The 19515-nt window shown below is 31.4% G+C and overlaps 2 protein-coding genes across 3 annotated transcripts in view; both read left to right on the forward strand.

Moving 5' to 3' along the window:
* Nucleotides 1-5236, forward strand: LOC145742564 (synaptotagmin-5-like). The gene is made up of 8 exons (XM_082560341.1): nucleotides 1-330; nucleotides 535-632; nucleotides 1091-1223; nucleotides 1800-1948; nucleotides 2467-2604; nucleotides 2755-2887; nucleotides 4019-4190; nucleotides 4314-5236. The coding sequence occupies exons 1-8, from the start codon at nucleotides 30-32 to the stop codon at nucleotides 4471-4473; spliced, it is 1284 nt and encodes a 427-aa protein (XP_082416467.1). The 5' UTR covers nucleotides 1-29; the 3' UTR covers nucleotides 4474-5236.
* Nucleotides 5237-8269: 3033 nt separating this feature from the next.
* The window catches only part of LOC145743690 (titin-like), a 69392-nt gene continuing 58146 nt past the window's right edge, over nucleotides 8270-19515 (forward strand). For both annotated transcript variants that reach the window (XM_082561723.1, XM_082561724.1), the window contains exons 1-12: nucleotides 8270-8379; nucleotides 9614-9764; nucleotides 10222-10382; nucleotides 11306-11431; nucleotides 12207-12332; nucleotides 13623-13720; nucleotides 13885-14047; nucleotides 14181-14311; nucleotides 16246-16384; nucleotides 18217-18291; nucleotides 18685-18873; nucleotides 19057-19134. In XM_082561723.1, the coding sequence (XP_082417849.1) occupies nucleotides 8310-8379; nucleotides 9614-9764; nucleotides 10222-10382; nucleotides 11306-11431; nucleotides 12207-12332; nucleotides 13623-13720; nucleotides 13885-14047; nucleotides 14181-14311; nucleotides 16246-16384; nucleotides 18217-18291; nucleotides 18685-18873; nucleotides 19057-19134 (1507 nt within the window). In that variant the 5' untranslated portion in view covers nucleotides 8270-8309. The remainder of the gene's footprint in view (nucleotides 8380-9613; nucleotides 9765-10221; nucleotides 10383-11305; nucleotides 11432-12206; nucleotides 12333-13622; nucleotides 13721-13884; nucleotides 14048-14180; nucleotides 14312-16245; nucleotides 16385-18216; nucleotides 18292-18684; nucleotides 18874-19056; nucleotides 19135-19515) is intronic.

Below are 19515 nucleotides of genomic sequence, written 5' to 3' on the forward strand. Positions count from 1 at the left end.
GGTGGTAACGTAAGGTCCAGATTAAGAGAATGTTGTCTGGAGGGGCGATCGCGGGCATCGCCATTGTTAGCATAATATCGTTTGTCCTTATTTGTTTCGGGGTTTATTACGTCATAAGAAAGCGACAAAGAGACGCCGAATACTTGGATAGATGTTCTAGATTATGGACGAAGAACCGAAGTAGTTCGTACATGGCAAAATTCCCCTACGCTGATACTTCGTATGTGCGGACCCCGGTTCCGGGCCAGCAGTTTACCGCCCGGGAGCTGAAGGGGAGCCCGGATTTTGTTCTTCCACAAAGAAGCAAATACGAGCAAGGAAATGAGGATTGTAAGTCGAATATTTTACCTATTTGTGACGTCATAATTTAAATCTTTGGCTGGTTTCGAACCCGGGACCCTAGAATTGAACATAAATTATTTAAATATATTTTGGCATGGGCAGGTTTCAAACCTAAGACCTCGCGAATCTTTATTTAAAAGTAAATTTCACACAAATTATTTAAATTGCTTTCTATTTTTTGTGACGTCATAGTGGCTGAGATGGAGGGGAAGTCCCTGATATCGATGTACACCCCAATTGATCCTGGGTCGATAAACCCCAACTTGTACAACTCAGATGCCGATGATAAGGTAAGATTATGACGTCATAATAAAATGTATCATTTGGTAATGTCAAATATATGAGTTGACGTCACAATACATTGGCGCAAAAAACCTTAGAGCCTTGTGACGTCATAAAAAAAATTGATTTTATGTCACAAAATGTCAGTTTTAAACTTTTTAAATAAATTGCGATCGAAATTAATTATAACTCATTAAATGACGTCATAATTAATTTAGTTGTCAAAAAAACTAGAGCAAAAAATGAAATTTTATTGGGTTTGATCGATTTAGGGGATTTCCGGTAACAATTAAACTAGAATTGGATTTTTGGAAATTAATTAATTAATTAACATTAATTACAAAAACAGTTAACACAGATGTTTCATAGTGATTATCAAGTGTTAAACTAAAATTTAATTTTTAATCTTTTTGGACAACTTTTAATCAAGTTTGTGGTTAAAATAAATTATTTATATTTTTTTCAGGAAATGACGTCATCAAATAGTGACGTCAAACAACCACCTCAAGTATTTTTCTCGCTGGAGTTCGACGAGAAGTTTGATATTTTGAAAGTTTACATCGACCAAGCTCGCTTCCTTAAACCTAAACTCTGCGCAAGTTCGTGACCTTTTGACATTTTATCTATTTATCCTCGTTGTGGGCAGGTCGACATTTTGACCTTAACATGAAGTAACATAAGGTACCCCGACTCAGTCTCGAGTTGCCTGTGGCAGTTTGGGATATTATAGATTATAATTGGCCGATAATTATGCTGCTGATTAAGTGCTGGCTTAGCAGGAGTTTATATTGTTTATAGTACCTTACTAAAGGGAGCTACGGCATGAGAGCGGTGGGAATCGAACCCAGAACCTCATGTGGTAAAGCCAAGAGTTGTAACTAAGTGTTATGGCTCTCCTGAGGTGGCGACAAAATAACAGTAGCGGGAATCAACCCAAAAAAATACAAAACTAAAAGTTTGTTTAAGGATGCTACAGCCTTGAAGCAGTGGGGATCGAACTAAAGACCCTACGTTTAAAATCTCCGTCTGTGATGCTTAAATAAATTATCATGGCAAGAAAATATTAGTTGAGAGTTGCGAGTATATTACAACAACTAAAATACCAACAGCAGAGCAGACAATTAACCAGGAACACCCCAAAATATTCAAGCCATTTACAACAACTTCTATCCCAGGTACTTGTGATCCTTACTGCTCCCTCACTCTTCTGCCTGGAAAGGTTGAAAAGAAAACAATGATCGTTCGTAGGACGGTCGATCCAATATTTCAAGAATATTTCTCATTCGAAGTTCCTAAACAAGATCTAGAACATAAATCAATACAGGTTTGTGACGTCATAATGGTAATTCATGCTTTATGATGTCATAAAGTATTAGTTACCGGTGTCAAGGTAGCTTCAGTTACTTAACGGTTTTAATTGTCGAAAGTTTATATATGACGTCATAACCTGAACTGAAATATAAGTTGTGACGTCAACTATTGTCATTGTGACAATGTTTTTATGACGTCACTATATAAGTTCCTTATAGAAGAAAAACCTTCAGTAAAATAAAAGTTAATTGTTTTTACAAATTATTTTAACCCGATATTGATTCGATTAATAATTAATGATTGTGACGTCATGGAGCAGATAAAATGACAGTAATTCGATGCACTTGAGTAAAGTTTTCGGGTCAAAATCATTTAAACTTTTGTGTATTAGAAGACCACTGTTTTAATTTCGTTGTTTGTTTAAAATTTGGAATTTTTGAAGTTTTTTAAAACAATTAAAATATTTTTTGGGTCACTTTTATATAAAACCGAACAGATAAAATGTTTTTGCTATTTTTGATTTTTTTTCAGATTAAATTTTTTAACTACGATCAATACTCACGTGACGAATGTACCGGGGTCGTAGTTCAAAGGTTAAACGAGGTCAATCTCGAGTCCAAAGTCGATTTGTGGAAGAAAATTCAACCGATCTCGGTTCCAAACAAAAAAGTAAACCAATTTAAAAACTTAATTTTCGATTAAAATAAAATAGCTCAAAATTTTAATTTAATTTTAAAATACATTTAAAAACGTCACAAAACGTCACAATCTTTAATTATGACGTATTAAGTGCGGTTAGTTATTAAAATATTTTTTCAGGGCAGTGGAGTAAGTGCTGGTGATATTTTGATCAGGTTAGGGTATTTACCCAGTGCCGAGAAACTCACAGTTGTTCTGCTTAAAGCGAGGGGATTACCCGAAGTGGGGAGTGAGGAGGATAAGAAACCGCCAGGTGGGGTTGTATTTTGTTAATAATCAATTTTTAATACAGTTTGTAAAGTCGTTCGGTAGTGTGGTATAGGGGTCATGGTGTCGCACTACGAGCCAATTTGTTTCAGGTTCGAGCCGCACCAATGCCACACTAATCACCCTTAAGCCCGGCGCTTACTGATAGCTTAAGCACGTCACAACAGCACACTCTTACTCTAAAAAACAATCAAAAACATATCCCATTATGGAACAAAAAAATTATGAATATGGCGCCTGACTACCAGTTCAAAAGTTTGGGTTTGAGCCGCACCAATGCCACATTATTTGTGTTTGAGCCCGGCGTTTACAGATAGCTTAAACACACCAAAAGGTTTCGGGTTCGAGCCGCACCAATGCCACACTAATCACCCTTAAGCCCGGCGTTTACAGATAGCTTAAACAAGTAACAACAGCAAACCCTTACCCGATAAAAAAATATCAAAACCTAAACCCTTAGCAGGATATGGAATAAAAATAAAAAAAAAATTTATGAGTGTAGGTGTTAACAGATAGCTTAAATTATACAAAATCTTACTCTAAAGTGATACGAAAAAAGGGATTAAATTAATTAAATCTTTGTTTTTTACGCTTTTTTTAAAATTTAAATTATATGTTTTAAAAGAAAATTTTAATCCGAAATTTAAGTTGATTTTAATTTTAGAAATCGATTTATTGATTCTAGTTTTAATTGATTGTTACGTAACACAATATTACATAACAATTCGTTATTTTCACATTCCTATAACGCGACTTAACTTTTATATAACCTGCAAGTCAACCACTTAACAGGCTCTATATTATTTGCCGTAATAACAAACATTTAAGCGTAGTTATTAACCCACGCACACACCAGTCTTTTTATATATAAATAAAGATAGTTATGCATATAATCGTTTATAGCATCAGAAATAACTTTGGATCACAAGCCTATAGGTTCCAAGTTCGAGCCGCACCAATGCCTTTTTATTCGCCCTTGAGCCTGGTGTTTCTGATGAAACATGCCACATTCTTTTAGGGTTCGAAAGGTTTTAGGTTCGAGCCGCACCAACGCCTTTTTATTTGCCCTTGAACTTACATATCACAACAGCTCCTCAATAAATACTGCTTTTTTTAGATCCTTACATTCGGGTCGCAGTTTACCACGAGGGAAATTTGTTGAAGAAAAAGAAAACCTCGACCAAGAAGCGAACCTGCCACCCCACCTACAACCAAGCGATCAATTTTCCCGTGCCGCTAGATGTCCTACCTCAGCTCGAAATTCACTTTCACGTGGTGCACGATCTCGGGTAAGTGACGTCATCGTGCTATGACGTATATAATCAAGAACTGTGACGTATATTTATAGAGATTGACAAAGTTGTGACGCCATAGTTTTAATTGTCATTTTAATTTTTAATGACGTCACTTAGGGTAAAGATCAACCGAGCGGAACGAAAGGAGTCGATTGGTTGTTTGGAGATTGGCCCGACATCTAGCGGCGAAGAGTTCGACCACTGGAGGGACCTCATGAGCAACAAACCACAAGCAAGGTGGCATCAACTTTCCGTTCCCGTCAGCTCTGAACAATGACGTCACTAACTTTGTGACGTCACCATAGGGTTTCGTGTAAACGTTATGACGTCATCAAATTGTTGTGTGGGGTTTGGATGACAAAAATTATTTAAGTTCAGATTGCTGACGTCATTAATTAACTACAGCGATGTTTAAAACTTTCTTATTTGTGACGTCATAAAAGTGCAAAACTGACGTAAAAAAAGTTGAGTTGCAAAACTTTCTCGCGGAAGAATTTTTATTTGAACTAAACTCACTTTTTAACAATTTGTGACGTCAAAATTAAAATTAGCCTTTTCTGATTCTAGAATTTTTTTGCCAAATTAAGATTCTGTGTGCTTTGTAACATGTCAATGTTTATTATTACGTCATCAAAAGTTATATTATTGCGTCATAAATAAATTTTATTTCTCCGTCTGGGTACCACGTGCAATATCTGTATATAGTTTTCATTATGACGTCATTGTCTTGTTTTGTTTTGTTATTGTGACGTCATAAGTATTTAAATTTATTTATTTTATATTGTCAGGGATTTATTTGAACTACTTTTGTTATTGTGACGTCATTTTTATTGTTTATGACGTCATATTAGTAACTTTTTTGTAAATATTCGTGTTAAATAGAAATAGTTCGACAAAAATTTTTTTTTTCCTCTGAAACTTTGAACTTCAGGGTTTGACCTTCAGGATTTGACCTTCAGGGTTAACCTTCAACCCACGTGGACGGATATTCTAGTGATCCTGTTTTATTGATTTACGAGATCTCGTAAAAGTTGACGTCATCCGCGGATGTTTTAGTTTTGTTAAAAGTATCGAAACTTTAACTAAAATGTAAAAATAAATGACTTTAAATAATATTTTTAATTTCACTAATTAGCTTAATTTTTAAGTGTTTTCTCATTAAGTTTGTTTGGATTCAGGTTTTGCGAAAAGGCGAGGTTTCGGTCCAATCCTCGCTTTAAGCTAAAAGTTAAAAACACAGAAACGAGTTTCGCCTAATTTCAATAAATTCAGCGCTCCGTGCAATTCTAGTTTTACCTTTAATTAAGGCTTAATTATAGAGAGCAACTACATAATATAGAAGTTAAAAATACAAAGTTTAAAAAAGGTTTTAAGTTGTCAGTAGGTTTGAAATATTTTAGCGCATTTTTACTTTAACTTTGGCATAAAAATAGATAATATTTAAACATTTTGGTTTACATAAAAGATCTATATTGTTAAAAGTTAGAATTTAATGGTTTTTAAGAGTTATAACTACTAATAAGTTAATTGTATTTTGATAAAAAAAGCGAAAAATTTTATAAGTATTTTTTAAGTTTTTGTATTGTTAGTGGTGTTGTTAATATAAAATTACTAAAAAGTAAAAAGTTTTAAATTTTTATTCTTGTTGTTGATGTATTAAAAATCAGTTAAAATCCTTAAATGAGAATAATGTAAGTTTTAAAGTAAGTGTGGTTAAGACATTGGTTCAAGGTTTGCAAATTACGTTTTAGCCTCGAGTTATTGCTGAAATGCCGAAACTTGCTGAAATGCCGAAACTTTTTGCTGCATTTTTTCGGTAAATTCCGGTTTTTTAGGTTAAAAAAAGTTCAGATATTTTAGCAAATTTAAAAAAAAAAATTTTTTAAGTGTTATAATGATATGCGAAGATTTAAAAAAATATGTTAATTTGAAATAACTTTAATAGAATTCGTAATATTAATAAATTAAACTAAAGTAATTGTTGTTTGTTAATATTTTTTAAAGTTTTTTTTTGCAAAAATGCCAAAAATGTTGAAATTCTAAGAAAAAATTTAAAAAACTTTTTTTATTTTAAAAATTTGAACCACTTTTAAATTTTCGTTTAACCACACACTACTTTGTCACAATGAAGTAACAATAACTCAAATATGACGTCACAATTACTTAATTATACGTTTGAGGGTTGTAAAGTTGTGTTTTAAAGTTTTTAATTAGTTTCAAATTACTTTAAAGTTAATTAAAAAACAAAATTTTAAAGTTAAGGACGTAATTTGCAATCATAAACAAAATTATTTCCTACATTTAAAAAAATGTTTTAAAACTCGGTATTAGGTCAAGTTTATGTTTTTTTAATTGCTAATTACTAATTAATTAAATTGTTTTGATGTTAAGCGATTTTTTTTCGTAGAAATTTAACGAAGATTTACCGAAAATTAATTAGGAGAATATATCTCAATAATGTTAAAAAATTATTTTTAAATTTTAAAACTTTGAAAAATAAATTTGGAAAAATTTTGGTTTATTTAAACTTTCAAGAAATCACGATTCGGGCAATTAATTCTCGCTCGACCTGTTTTCTAAATTCTCAAATTTTTATCTTTTTTAAAATCATAAAACTCGGTGATTGTTGCTTACTGTTACCTGTTTAAATTTAAATAGCAATTTTTCTCCTTTATTACGTAATAATCGCGATTAATGATGTCATAGTTGAAACAATGGCCATGACTAACACGATAATTTGTTTAATCTTTTTGGACAAAAATTTAAATTTTTATTTTTTTGCCAACTTTTATTTGAGTGATGAAACAGTCATAGGTGCTTGGTAAAGGTGGGCAAAATGGATTTGTGTGTATTTGATGATTTATTACGATAATAAATTTAATTAATTTAATTTTAACAACATTTTAATTAAATGTTAATTATTTTAAATCTTTAAAAGTTAATTAAAGTCAAGAGATAAAAAATGAACAAAAAATTTCAAAACCAAAAAATTTCAAAAATTGTAAATTTTAATTTTTCGTCGCCGCTGATTGTGACAAAAGGTCACGTGTCTGTTCCCCAGTCTTTTGTCTCCTTGTTACGTAATAATAGATCGTGTCAAAAGTTCGCGCATGCGCCGTTTCCGGGTCAGACAGGTGTGTATTGTGACGTCATAAATGTATGATTGTTACTCGTGACAAAAGTAAGAATTTTAAATTGAGTTGAAATTATTTTAAATTTTTGATTTTGATGTGGGGGGGAAATAATTTCGTGAAATTTTGGCTAAAATTGGTTTAAAAGCGAAACAAAATTAAATTTACAAAAACCCTTAAACCGGCAAGACTAGAAAATCCATCAATTTTAAGAATAAAACACTTTTCGTTAAAGTTTTACGAAAAATATTGCCAAGTTATAATTATTGTTTAACTTATTGCTTAACAACTTGAATTTAAAATGAAAAAAAATTTGTTTAAAAATTTTAATTCCGATAATTACCTTTCATGCGAGAGAAAAAAAGAAAAAAGGGGTCAAGTTCTCTCGTTTCTTGCGGTTTAAAATTTCTTAAAACTTAAATTTTTAACGAAAATTTTAAGCGAAGTTCAAAGCCTTAGTTGTTTAAAAATTATTAAAATAAAGAAAAGTTTAAATTTATTTTCAGTTGGGTTAGTGTGTAAGAGAGAATATTAACAATTTTTACCCAGAATAATTGTAATATTCTGCAAATAATTCGTAGAATTCTTAAATTATTCGTGTTTTTAAAATAGGTTAAAAATCTTCATTCACAAAAAAATTAAAAAATGAGAAAAAATACGTGTTAAAAAAAAGTGAAAAAAAGTAAAAAATTGGCAGCGCAGAAAGTTTAAAAGTCGAAGATATTGATGCCAAAAATTTAAGATTTAATAAATTAGTTTTAAATGTTAACTTTCCGCAATTAATGAATTAAAATTAGGATATTTTTAACTTAAAAATGCAATTAGAATGCGATTAAAGTATATTTTAAAAATATAAAAACATTTTAAGTTAATCTTTTCAAAAAGTTTGTTTAAAATTTAAATTCAGCCTAGAGGTACAATTAAGTTTTAATATTTTCAGGTTTTTTATTGAATACTGATGAATAAATTAAATTAGGAAAACATGGAGATTCGGAATATTTTGTATTTGTTAATTTTATATTTAACTTCATCCAATGCACAAGTACCAAAAGGTAATTTTTAATTATTTTTTTAATTAAAAAAAATAATTTTTTAATTTTTTTTGACATTTTTGCACTGCGTTTTATGACGTCATAATAAGGTGAGCTACACGACGTGTGTTATTTACGACGTAACAATTTGCAACCACGATTCAATAATTAATTATAGGTAAACTATAATTAACCTTTAGGTGTTCAAAAACATTTTTTTTCAGTAAAAACTGAATGCCAACTTTTTTAAAATTGTTTATTTTTTTCTTGTAAATTTTTTATTAATTTTTTTGAAGTGTGTTATTTTATATAAACAAAAGTTGTAAGAAATTGTAAATATTTTCTTAATTACCAAAACATAACAAGTTGTCGTAAATATTTAATTTTGAAACGCCCTGTAAATATTTAGATTTATTTTGATTTTAATCTTTCTCAATTAATTTTAGTTTATCTGATTCCAACAAAATCTTTTTATTAAATCTTTAAAGTATTTTTAATATTAACTCTGTAGTGTTTATTTATATTCAACCTTAAATAAAGTTTTAAAAATATTTTTTTTAATTTAAATTTTTTTTTTTTTTTTAAAAACTTTATTTTTTAAGTAACAATAACCTTACGACGTCATAATAGCGGCCTTTGTCTAAGTCGATTGCATCTTAAAAAGCAAAATTTAAAATTAAATTTTCTAACACGATAATACAAGTAACTGAAACATTTGATAAGGTTTAGAATACGCAAAAAACGCGTTTTAAAAAATTTATATAATCTTTAAGCAGGGCTTAAGGGAACAGAAAAAACCTCAAGTTTTGAGAACGAATTTAAGGTTTTTAATGGTGGATTAAACTTTTAAAATTCCTCGAAAGAAAATTAATCCCAAATTAATTTGTGTTTATTCTAAACCTTACCTGAAATTATTGCAACACCGAATAAGGATTCAAAGTCTTAATCTTACTTTAATTTATCTTTAAACTACGTTTGGTTCATGTCTGATTAACCCTTTGATAATATCTAAATTATTCTGATATTGTAAAGTCAGCTTTTCAAGCCAGATGTCTTTAAAGTTTATATTACCACCGTTGACAGTAAAACTGCTCTGCTAAAGACGCTAAAGACGCTATTAACGTTATTAACACTTTTTGGCTACAATAATTAAAAAAAACTTACTTTGAGCGAAGAATAGTTTAACCTAATTTTATAAATACTAATTAATCAATTATTTTAAATTTCTAATTAAAAATTATAATTAATATTCCAGATTGTGTGAACACCAGAGTTGATCTATTTTTCTTGATCGAAACGACCCCGAACATTGGTTCCCGGAACGTCGGTCTCATCCGGACCTACCTCTCTGATGTAGTAAACAGGTTGAGGGTGAGCCCCACCCGGACCCGGATCTCTGTTACAAGGTGCGTCACGTGTTTTGTAGGTGGTTCCCCTTACAAGTTATTTCAAAACTACTGCTGGTTAAATTGGTTTACGGCAAATCAACTGTAAATTAACTAACCCTAACTTACTGCTAACTAATTTACCGCTTTTGCTTGCCAGTAGTTTATATCGTGACCTAACTTAGAATGTTACAACATGAAAGCAGTGGGGATTGAACCCAGAACCGGTAAATCGAACCAACCTATCGTATCTACCGTTTTGGCTTGCCAGAACTTATTACTATTTTTATGTTTTCTATTTGATTTTAACCGCTAATTAATTTAACGCTAATTAATTTAATGCTGATTAATTCACCTTTTTGACTTCTCAGTAGTTTATATCTTAAGCTAACCCAAGAAAAAAAAATAGTGGGAATCGAACCGAGGACTTACCTTGATGAATATTAGTAATTAAATCTTATATATTATGACGTCATAGTTACGGAAGTGGAATCGCGAACTTCGGAACATTGAAAGAGTTGGAATCGCGGGAGTTGGCGATAGACGCGATCAGTCAACTGAGGATCACTGGAAGAGGAACAAACGTCGCTCAAGCCATGAACCACTTGATCGACGAAGGATTCTTCACCGAAGAACACGGTTTGTGACGTCATATTAGGTTGTAGTGAGATCATAAATGGTGTAGGGATAGGTTTGGTGACCGTGTTTTTGATTTTATGCGTTGTGACGTCATATTAAGTATTCGTGAAGTCATTAATCTTAGATAACTTTAAGGTTGGTTTTGGTATAGCTCTGTTGTAGTTTATGGTGTTGTGACGTCACTTTTGTATTAACTGTGACGTCACACTTAATAAATGTGAATTCATTATTGCGTAATTGAAGAAATATTTAAGTTATTTTGCTTGTAGATGTTTTTGGTTTTGATATTTCGATGTTTAACTTAAAGCCGGGTTTGTTTAAATAAATTCTAACTTGAGGTTGAGTTTGTTTATTGGAGTGACTCAGTTGTTAAAAGTCGTGGCATTAAAGGGAGAATCGTTATTGTTTATTGCATCAACTGTGCGATTTTATATTAATATGGGTGAATTCGCAAAAATTTTTTGTTAACGTAAAACTCGTTTCTTTTTTATTTATTTTTTCTCTATATCTCCAAAGAAATATATTGTTTTTTAAATATCTTTGTTGGGCAAGAATGTGTAGTGTATAAGCTACCCTTAAACGTCCGGTTTAAGGGTGTTTGGTGTGGCGTTGGTGCGGCTCGAACCCGAAACCTTTCGGCTCGTAGTCCAACGCCATAACCGCTTAACCACATCACCGAAACTAACGTGAAACTCTGTTTATTAATATAGATTGGATCTTAAAATACAATATATATGTATGCCCAATTTATAAGCCTCCAAAATAAATAAAAACTGCCGTTTGTGGTGCGCAGGTAAATTATCGAGGGCAAATATTATTTAAAAGTTGTAACCATATTACAACAATTAAAATGCCGACTATAGAGCATAAACTAAACACTAACTTACAAGATATAAAATATTTTGTCTTGATATTCCACTCAGGTCGACGTGAGGACATCCCCGCGATTTGTTTCCTCATGATTGGGACCTTCACCCCGGGGGTCAACGTCACCCAAACCGCTATCAACCTCAGGAGGCACTGTCGCGTTGTCGTCATCGGAGGAACAGGTTTGTTACGTCATCACTACGTCACATTTATTTAAAAGTCATATATAGGTTACGTTGTAGCTCACTATTTCGTCATAATGGGTTTGGTGTTATATTTTAGATAATTACGTAATAATTAACTTCGATTCACTAACATTGTTACGTAATAACCACTTTTTATGACGTGAAATTAAGACAAAATTTAATATTTTTAAACGTAATTAGTAGTTATATAAGTTATATCTAATTACAATGTTTTGCGTTAATTACAATTTAAAAAATGTTGATTACAACGTTCGAGTTTATTTCCGCAACAACATTCATGTTCTTGTGACGTCATAGACACTCCTTAAACAATTCTGGAATAAATTTTTGGAAAATGAATTTAAAAATATTCTTTGATGGCGGAAAGTTGCAAAATTAACGCAAAACAAACAACTTTGATATTCTTCCGCGTAATATTTATGCGATAACAAACAAACTCACCGTAGCAATCAATTATCGACGTCACAATCATTTTGATTGTCAGCATACTATGACGTCACACAATGATGCTTGTGTAAACAACTCGAGCTAAAGAAAAATTAGAACGACCTTGTAATTATGTAATATTGTGACGTCACTCACTAACACATTGATGACGTCACTCACTAACATATTGATAACGTCACTTACTAACACATTAATATCGTCACTTACTAACACATTGATGACGTCACTAACTAATACATTGATGACACACTAACATATTGATGACGTTACAAACTAGCTTATTATTTAACTTGTTACGTCACAGGAGCGGATCGAACCGAGGTGAGAGCGATCGCATCCCAACCATCCAACCGACAAAGTTTGATCAATCGACGATATAGCGACCTCGCGCGGAGGGTTTCCATCACGATGAGGATCATCTGCAAACCACGTGAGTTTTCGTTTATCCTCAATGTGGGAATTTTAATTTTTTAATCTCAACATAGAGTAACATCAGTTACTCCGACCCAGTCCCAAGTTGCCTGTGGCAGTTTGGGATATTATAGATTATCATTGTCTGATAATTAAGCTGCTGATTAAGTGCTGGCTCAGCAGGAGTTTATACTGTTTATAGCGCCTTACTCAAGGGCGCTACAGCATAAGAGCAGTGGGAATTGAACTCATGACCTGAAGTAATGAAGCTAAGTGAGTTGACCACTGGGGCATGCTGCCGGTTGTTGTCAATAAATTATAATTACTTGAGTAGAGGAGGGAAAACTTTTAATTGTTAAAAATAAAATTACACAAAAATTATTTTAAAAAATAAAAATTTTCCAATTTATCAATTTTCTAAGTAAGAATTTTAAGCATAGTTGTGTTTTAAGATAGTTTTTAAAATAATTTATATTTGCTGATTTAAAAAAACTAAAAAATTGCTGAATTTTTATTTTTTTACCAAAACAATCGATTTACTATAATATTTTACGGGACTTTCAAAGATTAAAAAAGCTTAACTCTTACAAATCCTTTTAACATATTGCCTGGGTAATTTAAACAGATTATCCTGTTTTTGGTTCTGAAAGGTTTATGCTCGTTTTGTTTACATTTTTTCGTTGTTTCGGACGACAATTTCTCATCAAATCTTTCCACAAATTTATTTACATTTTCAAATTAATTATTCAGCTTTATTTCGGATTATTTTCGTCCTTTTTATCGAGTTTATTTTGATTTTAATTAATCGGAATTTTGAGCTTTTTTAAATTTTGAACCTGAATTCTGCGAAAATTTAAAACAAAATTGTTAACGAAGGCGATACAATTTTTAAATATAATTTTTGAAAGTTAATTAAATAATTATCAACAAACTTTGTTAAAAAAATAAGTTCGTAATAAACTAAAATGTAAAAATTATTTACTTTTGTTAACTCAACGTGCGTGGTTGGAACACTCAGCTTTACTACATGAGGCCATGGGTTCGATCCCCACTGCTCTCATGCTGTAGCGCCCTTGAGTGAGGCGCTATAAACATTATTAATTTCTACTGAGCCAACACTTAATCAGCAGCATAATTATCGGGCAATTATAATCTATTAATATCCCAAACTAGCACAGGCAACTCCAGACTGGGTCGGAGTAACTTATGTTACTCAATGTTTAGGTCGCGCATTCGATCTTCCCACATCGAGGATAAATAAATATGATAAAAAAAAAACTTGCTTCATCTTTATCTTTTATGTTTTTAGCTTTATCCTCGCCTCGAAGCCGAATATTCGATATTGAACCAACCTCAGTGAGTATAAGATGGGAGGAACAACCGTTCGCCAGTTACTACATGGCCATCGTGAGTTGTAACTAAGTTGTGATTCAATAAAGTGGAGTTGTGACCAAGTTGTGATCTAATAAAGTAGAGTTGTGACTAAGTTGCGACTAAGTAAAGTCGTGGCTGAGATATGGCTTAGTAAAATAAGAAATTTCTTAATTTAACTTTATCCTCCATATTTTCAGCTTCGACTCCTAGGATCTGACGATCTTATTACGTCACTCCGCGTCACTCGACCTCAAGTGACCTTCACGGGTCTCACCCAAGCGACCGCCTACGTAGCTAATGTTTGGGCGGTCGACGAAAAAGGAACCCGGGGTCCGCGAGGATCGCTCTTCGTCACAACAGGTTGGTTATGACGTCATAATACATTTGATCGCTTCCCAGTATATCGGAAATAATGTAGGATTTGTAAGATTATGACGTCATGATAAGTTTATTTGTTTGATATATAAGTTTTGTTACGTCATAATTTTTGTAGGACTTAGCACTCCCGAGCCGATGCTTGACCAGTCATCCGTTACAACATCTTCTGCCTTCTTCTCATGGGAGAGAACGGAAGGAACGAAAAGTAATTTCTACATGAGAGTTGAAGCAATCCATAATGCTACGGTGAGTCCTCATTTTAATCTCAGATGATTAAAAAACGAGTTTTAACATCACTTTAATGTGGTGTAGGTTATATCATTTTGAAAAGGATGGTGCTGTTGTGACGTGTTTAAGCTATCTGTAAACCCGGGCTTAAGGCAGAATAGTGTGGCATTGCCGCGGTTCGAACCCGAAACCTTTCAGCCTCTTTAGGTCTGCTGCTATGACGTATTTAAGCCATCTGTAAACACCCCGAATCAAGGGCAGATGGTGTGGCAATAGTGCGGCTTGAACCCAAAACCTTTTGGACCAAAATTATTAAAACATGCCAAAAGTATTTTAATTATTTAGTAAAAAGGGGCAAATTCCAACATTTTTTAAAACGTTTTCTCACAACCTTTAAAACAACGAACAACAACTTTACCATAAAACCCAACATATTGAGTCATGGACCAAAATAATAAGTTTCGCGACGTGGTTGTGTGTTTGATGATTAATAAAGTTGGCGTAATAACGTAAGATCAGCGAATTTAATTAAGAAATATCGAAATGACTAATTAAAATTTACGTATTTTAGGTTAATATTTTGCGTAATAAACAACAATAAAGGTAAAAATAATTAAAATTTAATTAAAAAATAATAATTCATCATCGGAGATTATAAATTTGTAATAAAATTAGAATTTTTTGTACAACCTTTGTTTAATTTTAACAAACAAAGGAATTATTTTATTTTCGTCTTTACCACTATCTACGTCATACTTCGCTTTAAAAACAAACACTTCAACGATAATTAATCCAAGAATACTGGAATAAGATTTAACTTTTTATAACACTTCCTATGTACGTCAATATATAAATGTTAAACTATAAATAAATGCTTGGAATGGTAATTATAATGGTATAATAACCATATTTCAAGATTACTTAAAAGTATCATTAGTGGAACAACTTTAACTTTAAAGATTTGTTCTTGTAAAGTTTTTTTATTTTGTTTTTTTGCACATTGATAAAAGTGAATAATAAATACGATATACAATTAATATTACAACAATGCGACGGGAAAAAATGTCAAAATCAATTTAATGATTTAAAACATGCCAAAAATATTAATGTTTACATAAAGATTTTAAGTATGTTATGGCATGGTCACCAAACCCAGTATAAATTATATTAATAATAAATGCGATAAAATAAAATACATTTTACAGAATTTTATAAAAAAATTTTAATTACTATTTATCACAATCGTTTAATTAATTAATATATTTTTAGTTTTTTTGTCTTATCTTTTGATTCAATAGCATTCAAAGTTTATTTTTTTAGTTCTGTTTATCTTATCTGTTATCAATAAATGTTGTTGATACTAATTTATAACTTTTTAACATGGATCTCAAGATCTAAATTATTTAAATTCATAATTTTTAAAGTAACTTTTAGATTTTAGCGTTTTATCAAATTATGTATAGTTATCAAACAATGCTTGTTAAAAATAGAAATTGTGACGTCATAAACAGGTAGCGACAGTGGCCTAAGGGACCAGCTTATCAAATATTTTGTGTTTTCAAGTCAGGTGTAACATTGTTGTTGATTAAACAAATATTAAAAGCTTTAACTTTGCTCAATATTTAAGTAAGGTTGTCTATAATTTATATTTTTTGTTTAACTAATTAATTTACACAACTCTCAACTTATATTTTCCTGCAATAATTTACTTGCGCACCACAAACAAAAGTTTTATTTATTTTCTTGGACTATAAATTGGACATAGGTTTAAATTTTGTTCAGCTTCTTTATAAATACACAGTTGTGTTTTAAATTTCAACATTGTTATAACCCTTATTTAAATGATGGCTTTTTTGCATTAGTTGTGTTGTTTTACTTTTAAAATTAAAATTATTTAAAGTTTTTGCTGAAGTTTGAATCAAACTTTTTTTAATAAATTTAAATTGTTTCAGGACTTGATCAGCTTTCCGACTTCTGAAACTGAAACGAGAGTGACGGGTTTGAGTGCAGGAACGAGATATAGCGCCACCTTGTCGTCGTTGTCACTTGGAATCAGGAGCAAACCGAGTGACCCAATTTTGTTTACAACTGGTAAGATTCCTTTAAAACTTGTTTATGTAGATTAAATTTAAATTAACACAACAGGTTAGAATTACTTAATATTTGTCTTTAAACCTTTTTAATATCTTATCATAACCCAAACTATATTTTAAACCAAAAAAACAACATCTAATGTTACAAAATAAAAATTAAAATCACTATAATTAACATAGTTCCAATCAACTTGTTAAAAAAGGACCGGCAGCGTGGTGTAGTGGTAAGAACACTTGCTACACCACACACGAGGTCGTGGGTTTAATCCCCACAGCTCTCATGCGCTATAAACGGTACGAACTCCTGCTGAGCCAACACTTAAAGCAGCATAAATATTGGGCAATTGTAATCTATAATATCCCAAACTGCCACAGGCAACTCGAGACTGGGTCGGTGGCAAAGTGGTAAAGTCGACCTTTCCACATCAAGGATAAAGGTATATACAAAAAAAGGGAACTGTTAACAGGGAAGTTAAAAGATACAAAACAAAAACAAAAATCGTAATGGTTTGACATTAAATCAAAACATTAAAACACTTTATACGCAATGAAAATAATAGTAGTCGGTTATTCTGAATATTTATATTTTGTACGCGCTTCGGTATGCAAAGTTATTATTTTTAAATTCTTATCAACACAATATTTGGTGACCTTGAATTAAACAAATCTGGCCTAAAAACAACTTAACCTGATAAGTTCATTTATGAGGTTAAGGTTTAACTTAAAAGCGGTTTAATTTTAAACAAATATTTATGTTTAAAGTCAAAAATATTGACAAAAAAATATTTGTAAATGGATCAATTTATTTAAAATACAACTTAATAAAATAAACATTTTAAAAATAATCGGGTTTAGATTTTTAAATAATTTAAAATATCAAAAACCGAATGATTTACATTTTTCTTGATGCTAATTAAACAAAAATTAAGTATTATTTAAATTTATAATTTAAAAATTTATTAAAAATAGACAAATTATACAATTTCTTACTACTTATTAAATTACTTAAAGTGCTGATTTTTGTATTAAAGGTTCAATTTAAAAAAGATTTAAGTAATTTACATAAAAATAAAGTTAAAAAAATAAATTTAAATTCTTTTGTTCTGTTAAATGATCAATTAAAATCCATCTTTAGTAAACGAAAAAAAAAACTTAATTGCTCTGTAAAACATTAAAAATAAAATATAAGTTTAACATTTGACATGGTTAAGTTGTATTTAAATAAAATGTGCGTAGGTTTAAGATCTGATATAACCCTAAATTAAGAACTTTACGTGACGCGCCCACTACCTCATTAAACACCTACGTAAACTATTTTACTATTCCTGTACTTGTATGATGCCATTAACGTCAATTATATTTAAAAGCTACTTTAAATTTTTGTAAAATTATTTAAGTATTACGTGCTTCAAAAGTAGCATGTCTTTTTTTAATAATTAATAAACACTTTACCAGTGGCAAGGTGTAGTGGTTAAACATTGGTCTTACTACATGAGGCCTTGGGTTTGATTCCCACCACTGTTATGCTGTAGAGACTTTAAGAGTGGTATTTTAAACGGTACAAACTCCTGCCGAGTCAAAACTTAATCAGCAGATCGATTAATGGACAATTATTTTTAGTAATATCTTGAACTGCTTAATTCAACTTGAGACTGAGTTGGGCTAACAGTTGTAACTTTATAAAAGGTCGTGATATCGACCTTCTCACATCGAGGATAAATAAAAACTATTTAAAATCTCGCAAAGGGGATAATTCCCTCGTTTCAAATTTAAAGTAAATTTTTTGCCACGTGGCCGCAGTTTTCAAACAACTTTTGAATTTCTTTTTAGTTCCCAACCCCCCAGATTTAATAATCAGCAGAGTTCGTCATAATTCGATCAGACTCACGTGGAATCGCATCGTTGGTGAGTTTGATTATGTAACAAATAAGCTTACTGTTTTAAGACAATTGTATATTGTTGTGAGGACAATTGTTAAATAAAAACACTTGGCTTTACTTTATAAGATTATGGGTTAAATCCCCAGTGCTCTCATGCTGTTGCGTTTTTTGTGTAAAGCATTATAAACGGTGTAAACTCCTGCTAAGCCAATATTTAATCAGCAGCTTAATTATTGAGTAATTACAATTAGTAATAGCTAAAACTGCTCTATTCAACTTAAGACTGGGTCGGAGTAACAGTTGTTACTCTATGTTTAAGTTGTAAAGCTGAAATTACGAATCGAGGATGAATAAATATAAAAAAATAAAGTTTTTTATTGTTTTACTTTTAAATAACAAACCTTCTACGACATAACAGGAGCTGCAAGATACACAGTCACAGTTTATGATGTCACAAACAATGACACAAGAGTGTTTCCCAACAGGATCGAAAATTCTTTTTTTGCGGGGAATCTTGAACCATCACAGCGATATGAGTTTGTTGCCTTGACAACCGGCCACTCGGGGCTAGTCAGTGCCGAGAGCAAATTGGTTTCTGCTTTTACGGGTATTACATTTTGTGATTTTTAAACATTAAAAACTTTGTAAATTTAATTGTTTAATATTTACACCCTCAACCTGACAGCAAATAAAAACTTTTAATAAACCCAATTTATAGCCAAGCTCACCCTAATTTTCTTCCTTAAGTTGTAGTTTAATTATTGAGATTTTAAATTTAACTTACTTGCAGCTCCATCCAATCCTGATGATGTAACCTTGGTAACTGCTGAAAGAAATTATATTTCTGTAAGGTGGTCTCCGCAGCCTGGTGAGTTTAATCAGGTTCCAGTATTAAATTTTACACTTTACATAAACTTAAACTTTTTTTAAATTTAATTGGCATATAAATACAATTTACCAGCAGTGTGGTGTAGTGGTAAAAACACTTGCTACACCACACGAGGTCTTGGGTTTAAACCCCACTGATCTTATGCTGTAGAGCCCTTGAGTAAGGCGCTATTAATGGTATGAACTCCTGCTGAGCCAGCACTTAATCAGCAGATTAATTACCGGGCAATTATAATCTATAATATCCCAAACTGCCACAGGCAACTCGAGACTGGGTCGGAGTAACTGTTGTTACTCTATGTTTAAGTCGCGCATTCAACTTTCCCACATCGAGGATAAAGATATATACGAAAAGAAATTT

The sequence above is a fragment of the Corella eumyota genome, chromosome 2, assembly GCF_963082875.1.
Source record: "Corella eumyota chromosome 2, kaCorEumy4.1, whole genome shotgun sequence".
NCBI classification, from domain to species: Eukaryota; Metazoa; Chordata; class Ascidiacea; order Phlebobranchia; family Corellidae; genus Corella; species Corella eumyota.

Bases quoted from the DNA above. Each gene is read 5' to 3' on its own strand.
- LOC145742564 (XM_082560341.1), top strand. From the start codon at position 30: ATGTTGTCTGGAGGGGCGATCGCGGGCATCGCCATTGTTAGCATAATA. The intron at 633-1,090 runs GTAAGATTATGA...TATTTTTTTCAG, and splicing joins ACTCAGATGCCGATGATAAG to GAAATGACGTCATCAAATAG. The intron at 4,191-4,313 runs GTAAGTGACGTC...GACGTCACTTAG, and splicing joins CACGTGGTGCACGATCTCGG to GGTAAAGATCAACCGAGCGG.